Source organism: Ursus americanus, chromosome 4 (genome assembly GCF_024610735.1).
Source record: "Ursus americanus isolate L20-20 chromosome 4, mUrsAme1.1.p, whole genome shotgun sequence".
Classification (NCBI taxonomy): domain Eukaryota; kingdom Metazoa; phylum Chordata; class Mammalia; order Carnivora; family Ursidae; genus Ursus; species Ursus americanus.
This window is the reverse complement of record NC_142130.1, coordinates 28,913,571-28,925,070: the sequence shown is the minus strand read 5'-3', so window position 1 is coordinate 28,925,070 and position 11,500 is coordinate 28,913,571. Positions and strand designations below refer to the sequence as shown.

The 11,500-nt window shown below is 41.3% G+C and overlaps 1 protein-coding gene across 2 annotated transcripts in view; it reads left to right on the top strand.

Annotated features, from left to right (window-relative positions):
• ATP13A4 (ATPase 13A4) overlaps positions 1–11,500 on the top strand; it is a 132,278-nt gene that overhangs the window by 85,112 nt on the left and 35,666 nt on the right. For both annotated transcript variants that reach the window (XM_045812656.2, XM_087861518.1), the window contains exons 13-17: positions 979–1,040; positions 3,601–3,751; positions 5,601–5,687; positions 5,919–6,072; positions 6,623–6,734. In XM_045812656.2, coding sequence (XP_045668612.2) covers positions 979–1,040; positions 3,601–3,751; positions 5,601–5,687; positions 5,919–6,072; positions 6,623–6,734 — 566 coding nt within the window. The remainder of the gene's footprint in view (positions 1–978; positions 1,041–3,600; positions 3,752–5,600; positions 5,688–5,918; positions 6,073–6,622; positions 6,735–11,500) is intronic.

The window sequence follows — 11,500 nt, the reverse complement described above, 5'->3', positions numbered from 1 at the left end:
ATCCAACCTGAGAATTTTTTCCATCTTCCCAAACTGAAACTCTGTGCCCATTAAACAGTACATTGAGGTTTTTGATAAAAGAGTATTAAGGGGATCAGAGTGGTATCATATAATTCCTGGAATATCAGAGAGATCTACCAAGATCGGAAGGTTAATATGGCTCCGGCCAGCATCTCATATTATTTTGTGATCAAACTAGCAACAAAGAAAGATGTTCTATTTATGGAATCGTCTCCTCCTTGGGGCTGGCAAAAGAAGCAGGGGTGGGAAAGACCGTTATGACATGAATTTGAATAAAATAAGTAATAATTATGAGTGATTATCATTACAATTCGGTCCTACTCTATGTCAGATATGAAGTTAAGCACTTTGTATTACCTCATTTGATGTTCACAACAACCTTACCCGATGATAAGCATGTTACAGGAAAGGGCTCTGATGTTCAGAGGGAGTAAATAATTTGCCCAGGTCATACAGCTGGTGTTTTAAATGAATCCAAGCTCTTCATCGTTATCCCGTACTGAGAGAAATACCAGTAAGCACCTTTTTTTAAGGTGTCAAAAAGCAAAACTTCTGTTTAGAGCAGGGACAAATTCTACTCCCATGACTTATTTCTGATGACATACTTTTATCTCCTGCTCTAAAGACTGGGACTCCCCCATTCTAGAGCTCTTACAGGCTTACCAAGACTTTCCCATCCATTTAGTCTCCCATTAGATCCTCAAAACCAGCCTCTGAAGTACGTAAGGCAGATACTGTTTTCTTCCTTTCATCGCCGGCGTGGCCAGATAATTGGTGTGAGTTCATCGAAACTTCTGCCCAGGACCCCAGATACCCACCTGCTTGTGTCCTTCCTTGAGGTGCTGATCTCAGTAATGCGTTCGCGACATAACAGTTCTCTGTTAAAACACAGCTCGTGGGTTGTCATTATGGGGCTGTCGAATCTTCAGAGTAAAGCGAGTGCTTGTTTCTGTTCAGACAGGCACCTTAACAAGGGATGGTCTGGATCTCTGGGGAGTCGTGCCCTGTGATAGAAGTGGGTGAGTATCCTGGACCGAACGCATTGGCATTTCTCTTTTCCTAGAAAAAACACTCTACATTTTTTTCTGAAAATTAATAATGATGACATTTTCACTTTGGCTTTGGAGCAGTGGTTGCCATAGTATCTTCATGTCATCTCTCTTTTTGAACACTTCCAAGTCTTATTAAAACGTGCACATCTCCCTCCACCCCACCCCTTGCCCTGTGCCATTCACAAACCTAGGAGGTGGCGGGGTTTCAAGTCCTTGCTAAAATGTAATTTGCAAAAACACAAAAACAAAAACACAAAGTAATTTGCTGTCAGCATATTAGTCAGGGGCCTGAAGTTGACCCAGGGTACCTAACCGGAGAATACCAGCACGCTGTCCCTCAGGGAGGCTCATTCCTTGTGCAAACGGAAGCCCTTGGGCGAGCCAGGAGGAAGAACACTGCACGGACTTGGGTACACGGCATTGCAGGGAGAGGAGCACCTGTCAACCGTAGCTAATGCCCTTACTTTCCCTGGTACTGTAGTTCTGGAAACTCCACCTTAATGCCTGGAACTCCTCCTGTCTGGCCAGAAAAGGGTGGTGGGATTTGCACAGCTCTCTTGTGTGGCCCTCTTGTGGCCATGTCTGACTTTGCAGCCCTGCCTGCTTTTTCTCGCCACTCCCTCCACTTGGGATCAGAACAGGAAACATCTGACATTTACGTTTTGGTTTTTTTAATAAAGTGCTTCTCTCTCACACTTACAACTTCCACCACAGAAGCCTATATTACATAAAGGGTACATTATGGTTCTTCTGTGTTACTCAGATGACATAGAATTTATCCATAAAAGATTTTAATTACCTGCCTTTAATACACGTTCATGTTACAATATTATTTATAAACAAGTCTCTTTCCTGGGTGGTACTTCTAGTTACTTTATTCCGCAGAAGAAACCTCTTCTAAGTATTAAGCATTCTAAAGTTCTTTCTCTCAAAGATAGATTTAGATATATTCCTGGTCTTCCCTTAACTAGAATGTTTCTGCTTCAGCTTCTAAAAAAAGCGTATGCACTTATTCAAATACGCGAGCAGCCTGAGAGCAGCGTGTTTCTTATTTCCATGCGTGTTCCTGGTGCTGTGGCATTATACCGGGTACACATAGTACACGCATAGCAGATGTTTGCTTTATTAAAATGAACTTACTGTGTTCCATCCTTTGAATGCTTTTCCACTTATTGAATTTATTATTTATAAAACTGTCTATTTCTAAAAGTAGCTCGTCAAACTTAAATAAAAACAATTGATAATAATTTTAGGTTATTGATTGATTAATCAGGCCTGCCCCTCTTTCTTCCTCCTTTCCTTCCTTCCCTCAAAAAGGTCAAAGTTGGCTTTAAATGACTACAAGGGAAATTTAGAATTTGAAAAAACATTGATAAATTTAATTAATAATATCAGAGAAGACCGATTTAATACTAGGTAGGAAGTAAGCATCTAACTTATAAGCTATTAAGTATCTTCTCGTAAAAGGTAAGCTCATCTTTAATAGTTCTTATCTTTTTCCCAAAAGGCCTGCCCAATGTGCCTGATATTTCCAGAACCATCAGAAGGCTATCTGGGCTATTTGAAAGGGATCAGTCGTAAACATTCAGATAAGAATACAAGGACAAGGATGAGAGAGTGTTCTATTTATTTGTCGTGCACACCAGGGTTTGGCCCAATCCTCAGGAACTCAGTGTTACATATCCAGAATCATGTAGTGATGAGAGTGTGTGTGCCATCTTACAAATAAGATTTTTCTCCCCCCTTATCTGTGTTTGCTTTTCAGTGGGAGCTTAACCTTCTGTGTTAGCCGCACTGCTGGTGATTGCTTAATGTTACTGAGTACGGGAGGATATGTTGAAAACCACTAAGACAACTTGAACTTTTGATATATAGTAATAGATACAATCAACAGGGTCAGTAATCAAAAAGCCAGGTGGTTTTTGAACTTGTAGGGAAGCTTGAATGGGGAAGCCAGAAAAACATATGGCTAAATTATGAGCTAACACTGTGATGTGGTTGCTTTTGAGAAGAAAAGGTGAGAGCAAACTAAGGCCATATTTAAAGAATTGCAATGTCCTTATCGTGAGAAATAATAATCTGATAATGAAGACCACATTTGAAGACAAACTACGACAAATACACACTTGTCCAATGAAGAGTAATCAGGATGGTGAGAGGTCTGGAATCTGCATATTGGGAGCACAGCCAGAGGTTCCTGTGTAGCCCCAGAGGAAGAAAAGATAATAAGAATGTGCTTCAAACTAGGGGTGATACTTTTAGTTTTTTCCATACCTCTGGAATTAAATCAGTGCTAGAGAAAGAATAAGGAAAAGAAAGAGCTTGAGAGAACCTCCAAGACCTTTCTTATACTTGCTGAACTTATAGAAGGATGATGGCTAAATGAAGCACTATTGATCTGGGGGGATTAGAGAATGGGTACTAATGTAAACCATGCTAAATTAATTTTTAAATAGATATTTACTTTCAGAAGCTCCATTTTGGGATGGAGGGAGAGGACCGAAGCCCCTTTTCTTTTCTCCTTTAGCTTCCAGGAAATCCACAGCTTTGCCTCGGGCAGGGCTTTGCCATGGGGCCCGCTCTGTGCGGCCATGGCCAGCTGCCACTCTCTGATTCTTCTCGATGGGACCATCCAGGGAGATCCTCTGGATCTCAAGATGTTTGAAGCCACCACTTGGGTAAGACCCTGCTCTTCAGAGAAGCTCAGCAGCATCTTCAATGCCAGGACAACACAGATTTCATAGTTATTCAGTGCTTACAAGTGTGAGGTTTACAATAAAGAGTTGCGTGTAGTGGTGACAGGCAAACTAATCTAAGCCTGTTTTCCTCATTTGTACAATGCGACTAGTAATATTATCTCCATTGTAGGGTTATTGTGAGCATTAAATAGAATGATGCATTTAAAAAAAATTGCTGGCAATATGCCTGGCATTTTACAGATTAATAGGATTAATGTAATTATGATTATCATATATCTTCCAACTCTTGAGACAATATAATTATTGTATAATTATTTTCCAACTCTTGAGCAATGTCTGGTTTTAAAGTTTTCTAGAACATGGGGATTAGGAAACAGCACTGTCCCCTGTGCTTAGGCTAACTCTTTGTTACCAAAAGTTTTATTCCTATTCATTGACTATTGATTTTGTTTCTAAAGCTAGAAACAAGAGAAAGGGAAACCATGAAAGAACTTTTGTTGAGACTTTGAAGTAGATTTAAGAACACATGGTGTAGTTTGGGACTTCCCAGTTCTGGTTTTGTCTTTGTTCTGTAGTCTGGCTTCCCAGTTCTAGTTTTGGCTCTGTTCTGATTGCTTGACCCTGTGAAGTCAGGCCTCATGTTGGGGCTTTGGCTCTCATGACCTTAAAATGACGGGACTGAATTAGATCAGCAGTGTTCCTATAAAACGAACAAACAAAACAAAACAAAACAAAACAAAACAAAACAAAACAAAACAAAACAAGGAAACCAAGCTGGAATCTTTTCTTAAAAGGAAACCTTATTTGCATGGCTGCATATAACACCCAGTACTCATCACAACATGATGTACTGTATGGTGGCTAACTGAGCATAATAACAATAAGTAAATAAATACATAAATAAATAAATAAAATGCATCTGTCTTCATACACAAAGAAAGAAACCTTATTCAGAAGCATTCTATAAAAAAACAACAGTTGGAGTTGCTGTGGTTGAGAGAGAAGAGGGGGAGTACCCAATGAAGTGTGGGAAGCGCCCTCCATCTACTTAACCACAAGCCCACCTCCCCCCCTTGCATCCGGGTGCACTGCTAGACCCCTGGGATACATGCGTTAGCCCCGCGGAAGGAGCCGATCTCTAGAGTCCCTTACAGCTCTAGCGGGGCATGGTTCTGCAGCAGGTTGATGTAACTTTGTCAGTCCCCCATCCTTCTTGGGTTACTGTTTCTATACCTTTAAGCAGGAATTACAATTTCCTCCCTGAGATTTTTTTCAGCGGCTGGATGATATGATTACAAAACATTTTGACATCTTTGGGTAAAAGGTTGCTTTGACTATAATTTAGGGTTATTATTTCAGCAATTACTGAGTGTTTACTGAACACTAGCCATGCACATCACAGTCCCTGCCCTGCCTGGCCCTGAGGACCGTCGATTTAAATTAGACCAAGAGGGAAGGGCAGAAACGGCTTCAAACAAAGACCCTCGCACACAAGTCTGGCTCTTCCTGCTCACTATTTTCAAGTTGAGCTCTTCAGAAGTGGAGAATGAACCTTTATGCAGCACATTCCAACAGAGAAAGCAGGACAAATTGCATGAATAATTCAGAAGTATCTGCCCTTCAAATTCTGCTGCATTTCCAATGCACTCCGCCCCCCCCCATGGTGAAATAAGTCTGGTTCATCTCCATCTAGCTGAGGGAGGAGACACCAAGAATGAGGATTGAGGTGGTGTGAGGATTTTCTCAAGGGGAGAGTTTGAGCCTGGTATTAGTGGATGAACAATAAATAAATCAATCTCTACAATGAAGTATCCCATCTGTGAAATAGGAGATGGCTGTTTCTGGGGACGATTTCCACATCAAAGGAGTGCCAGCATATGCCATGGTAGTTAAACCCTGCAAAACAGCCAGCCAGGTAAGCCTTGCCTGCTATCTGCACTACAATGCTCAAACTCAAAGGGAAAGTCTCATCAGGCCTACAATTTTAAAAGGGAACAGATGTGTCTTCTTTGAATTCCATCTGTGAAAATTGCTAAGACCACCCTCTCTGTATTTGTTAAAATAAGGATTAAGGGAGGAGTAGTTAATTCCTAACAGCTAGGAGCTATGTGGGTATGTCCCGCTCCATTCCTCATCCTACAACCAGGTCCCAGTGGAAGGAATTGCAATCCTGCATCAGTTCCCATTCTCATCAGCACTGCAGAGGATGACAGTCATTGCCCAAGAGATGGGGGGTGATCGGCTGGCATTCATGAAAGGTGCACCAGAAAGGGTGGCCAGCTTTTGCCAACCCGAGACAGGTAAGTGAATAGACTTGTAGTACGACTGACAAATCTGTATTTCCAGCCCAAATGTGTTCCACCAGCACTAGATCTAGGAATCTGATTCCCTACTGGTCATTGCTAATATGGTGACTCAACTGGGGTCCCAAACTCAATACTTCTTTCTCACTTCCTATGTTTTCCATCTTGGTGAATGGTACTACCAATAAATGGTTGCTGGTTAATGGAGAAAAAAGAATTACATGCTTTCCCCATCTTTCTTCTTTTTTCCCCTCTTCCTCTCTTTCTTTCTTTCTTTCTTTCTTTCTTTCTTTCTTTCTTTCTTTCTCTTTCTCTTTCTCTTTCTCTTTCTCTTTCTCTCAATGCTTTATTCTCATTTCAGTTTCACTGGATCCCGAGAGATCAGTCCTAACAATATAATTATGTCTAGGGTTCCCACCAACTTATTTGTGTATCTTTTTAGAAGTGTGTTTTCTTGGGAAAGCGTTGGATCTGTTTGTAAAGAATTTCTCCACCAGTACTGGATGAATAAATGTTGCATACTAATCTTGCATTATTTTCTGAACAGTACCAGCTAGTTTCATTAGCGAACTTCAGAGTTATACAACACAGGGCTTCCGGGTTATAGCACTGGCCTACAAGAAGCTAGAAATGGATCATCACAGCACTGCCTTGACAAGGTAAGTGGGGAGGAATTGATAAGGCAGAATGGTTTGCTGGGCAGTGGACTGGGCAGTGGACTGAGCAATATAGCTTGCTGGGATTGTGTGCATAAACTGTGTCTGAACTTGGTAAACAGGGATATAGTCATCCCTGTCCTGCCGCAATCACAAAGCTGACATGAACACTGGGAGAATTTATGAGAAGTAGCTGTATAAACTATAAAATATGACGTAATTGTACAGCTTTGTGAAAACAGACATGAATATAACCAGTGTTCCAGAGAGTTTGAAATTGTGGTTATGACCCCATTTTGAACCAAACACAAGTAGCTAATTTTTTTAGAGTTAGCGAATTGGTTGAGAGTTAGAAAACATAACATTTGTCTGAAAAAAATTCTCAATAAGTACTCAACTTAATGAAACAAATAAATAGAGCTTAGATTTAACACATAATCCAGGTGATGTTTGTAAGACAGCAAGAAAAGCTTCAGAGGAGCCATTCTAGAGCAGGTTTTGATATGTAAAAGAGGTGCTTAGAAGCTAAAATGGACTGGGGTATTTATTAGTTCAAATTTGTTGTTTTATTTTCCATGGCTTGGAGATTACTGTTTATTTCGCCTTTGCTGCCATGTCCAATACTCTGCGTCAGCTTCTATGGGTAACACTGCTGTGGAGATAATCAAGGCTTCTCTTGTTATTTTGGATTTTAAATTTGGGAGGTCTAATGTAATTGTGTTCAACCCTGTCAGATTCAGATTACTGTAATTATATTTTATAGCACTTCCTTTAAGATTAAATTCATATGTAATGCGATCTGCACATACGCTCCGTACAAAATAAATATAATGCCGACTTCTATAGTAAAAATAGAAGCAAAAATACAATTCATGACAAAAAGTAATAATTCATTATTTGCTCAGCTGACACCATTAAATCAAACGAAGCAATATGTTGCTTGCACCTGTGTGTAGAATCACAGCGGTGGGAGGGGGGGGGGCTGCAACAGCTAGGAGTGCAGACTGACACAGGTGTGTTTACATAGTGAAGTCTCCAATACCACCAGCGGTCGTGCCGTCAGTGAGATGACCCTGAGATGGTTACAAATTCTTGGTTAAGCTGAATAATTTATATAATTCATTTACATGGTAGTTACATTCCTGAAAAATTCAGCTGAATATCAAAAATGTCACTTTGTGTTTATATGTAAAACACAGCAAGGGGAAGTATAAAAATTTGTATTTGTTTAATATAATATTAGTAGAATTAGGTATACACTAATAACATGGTGTACTATATAGCATAATAGCAGTACATTATAAACAGTATAAGCCTATACTGGCTTAGGAAAGTATAAATGATTTTTTAATGTCCATGAATGTCCTGTAAAATATTCAAAAGGCATGTGGGATGCAGGAGAATTCTTCATTGTGCATTGGTCATTGCAGAAAATCATGCAGAGATGCCTAAAAAGTATCCAGAATGTCCTCTAGAGGCACTCCCGTTGAGAACCACCCAAATGCCCCAACTTGGTCACTTTGCGAAAGGGCAGAGAGGGCGGTAGCTCATGGAAAACCACTGAGTATTGGATTCCGTGGCCAGCTTAAATTGACCCTTAAAACTTTGGCTATTACAACTCTGGATATTTGTTGTAATTTAATTGATGCAAGCCATTCAAGTTACTCAAGTCAGAGAGCTAAGAGTGAACTTTGAGGGGCGCCTGGGTGACTCAGTCATTAAGCGTCTGCCTTCGGCTCAGGGCGTGATCTCGGAGTCCTGGGATCGAGCCCCACATCAGGCTTCTCCACTGGGAGCCTGCTTCTTCCTCTCCCACTGCCCCTGCCTGTGTTCCCTCTCTCGCTGGCTGTCTCTCTCTCTGTCAAATAAATAAATAAAATCTTTTAAAAATAAATAAATAAATAAAAGTGAACTTTGAGATTGGAGCTCACATTTTAAGGAAAAGAAAACTTGGGTCCAGGGTGTTGCAGAATTGAGAATGGAAATTTGTTTCCTGAGAACCCATTGGCAGATATATATATCAAGACTCTGGCTGCTTTGCTGCTGCCTTTGATTATTACAATAAAATATTTGTATATCTACAAGTTTCAAAATCATGGCTTTGGGGCTGGTGCGGATAACAAAGCACTAATGGTAAAGGTACATGAGCAACAGGGAATGATGAGGGCTGGGGCACACAGGAGAGTATATGCCGTGGCTGACAGCATTGAAATTCCCACTTTTCAAAGTCTGGTAAGATCTAAACACTTGTAGGATCTAATCTCAGGTTGTCAGTTTGCCCTCCTTGTGCTAAAGCCACATCAACACCACATCTCCTCGCTAAGCTAATTTACCTGACCTTTGCTAATCCCTAATTAGAGCAGAACACCCTTTCTTTCTGGGGGCGGCGGGGGGGGGGGGGGATGTGTGTGTGTGTGTGTGTGTGTGTGTGTGTGTATTTACTCAAAGTCTTCCAGCACTGATATCATCATTTCCTTGTGTGTTCTTGGCCCACCTTTTGCATATTTCAACCTTTAAAAATGGCATGGATTTTAAAAGCATGAGGTGTAATCTCATGGATGACAATGCTGCCTTTGTATTATATCCCCCATTCTTTATTATTTTTGGATGTTTCAGGAAGAGGTATAATTTTCTGTGCAGGAAGCAGGAAAAGATATCTCACTATTCCAAGTTGCAGAGCTTGAGATCCCTCAAGAGACCACTTCTCTTTACTTCTTGGTGCATATTGAAACTCATGAAAAGAAGAATCATGTAGTGTGAGAGCCAGAAGAGATCTTGGAGATCGATTAGTTTTACCATCTTATTTTACAAAATAAGAAATAGATTACCAGGCAAAGAAAGTGATTTGCCCATGGTCATACAGCAAAGTAGTGGTAGATCTGGGATTGGAAGTATAGTCTCCTGATTATTGTGTATTGAACCCTATGAACACCATGTACCAGAGGAACCAGAAATAGGAGTGCCAAGGTAGGCTGCAGACTATGTCAGATAGTAGCTCCTGTGGCCATTTTCTGTCTTTCTTTCTTTTTTCTTCCTTCCTTCCTTCCTTCCTTCCTTCCTTCCTTCCTTCCTTCCTTCCTCCCTCCCTCCCTCCCTCCCTCTCTCTCTCTCTCTCTTTCTTTCTTTCTTTCTTTCTTTCTTTCTTTCTTTCTTTCTTTCTTTCTTTCTTTCTTTCTTTCTTTCTTTCCTTTTTTGATTTTATTTATTTATTTGACAGAGAGTGAGACAGCCAGTGAGAGAGGGAACACAAGCAGGGGGAGTGGGAGAGGGAGAAGCAGGCTCCCAGCGGAGCAGGGAGCCTGATGCGGGGCTCGATCTCAGGATCCTAGGATCACGCCCTGAGCCAAAGGCAGACACTTAATGACTGAGCCACCCAGGCGCCCCAATGTGGCCATTTTCTTGACCCAGTCTGGTGCCTTGTGGTTGGCTTCTGTCCTATCATCTCTGAAAATATCTAAAGCCTGAGGCTTTGGATACAAGGGCCACTAGAAAGATTGGAGAACCTCAATCAGGGATGAACTAAGTTATCGTTCAAAGAACAGCTCAAGTATTTTCTGTTCCAGAAAAGTTTCTGCAATCACTCCACCCAAAAATGATTACGCTTTCCTCTCTGACTCCATAGGACCATTTTTTGTACATCATGGTACTTTCCCCAGCCTTCCATACAACTGAGGTGGTCAAGTCGAATGCTGTCCTGCTGGCTAAACATGAAATCTCTGGAGTTAGGGGCTACTGTAGTTTCTGCATATTCTGTCCTCTCTTCCTTAGTCCTGTTCTTTTCACCGATTTAGGTATTTAGTAAATGATTAATCACTTGACAGACTGACTGGCTTCGCTTTCCATGAGAACCCATTGGCAGCAGGATTTCTGGAAGAGGAAATAAATTTTCCTAGGCTGCCTGTCAAAAAAATGGTCACATCAGACACCTGGCTGAGCACTTTTGCTGTGTTGGGCATCACGTGCATGCTGTGAGCCTGTTACTGAACCAGGCAGGTTTGATCTCAAGTTGTTGAGACAGATCAAATAGCAAAGAGTGGTGAATGATACATGAGAAAATAAAGTGCATGTTACTCTGAGGTAGAGGTAAGATGCTGAGAGAGCAATTATTTCTACCTGGGGAGATTTCTATGTGGAGGTACATGTGAACTGGTCCTCAAAATATAAATGGGAAGTTAAATGGCAGATCATGGGGGAACTCACAGCCTTTTCCATGAGATAAGAAAGAATGTCTTATGGCAGTCCAGAGCAAATGTCTTGAAATGGTTGAGTACAGAGCATAACCATGATGGCTGGTTCACTTTGTCTGGAGGTTAGGGTAGTTGAAGAATTTAGTGATAGAGAAACCTGGGAAGATAGTTTGGAACCAGATTATGCAGAGACTTAATGCTGGGTTCAGAAGAATGGGGAGTTCCTGGGGTCAGTAATACCAACTATGCCCACTTTCTTCCAGCAACTCTGGTGGAGGTGTTAGTAGTGTTCTAGGAACATGACTAACTCTAGTCCATGCCCCCGGCTGACATGAGGCCCAGCATTGAGATGCCCATGGCAAGCAAGGCCAGGTGCTTTCCTGGGTGCTGCTTATATCCATATTTCAGCCAGAATTAGGCAATGCTGGTGTCTTGTTCTTATGTCTGCTAGAGGTGTCTAGGTCTCAGATAAATGGATCATGGGAGAATTTTTGGGCCCCCACCCCCAAAAGTACTCCCCTGCACTTAATTCTGTGGAATGTCTTGGTAATGTTCTTGTGATGAATGGGAGCCTCAGAGACC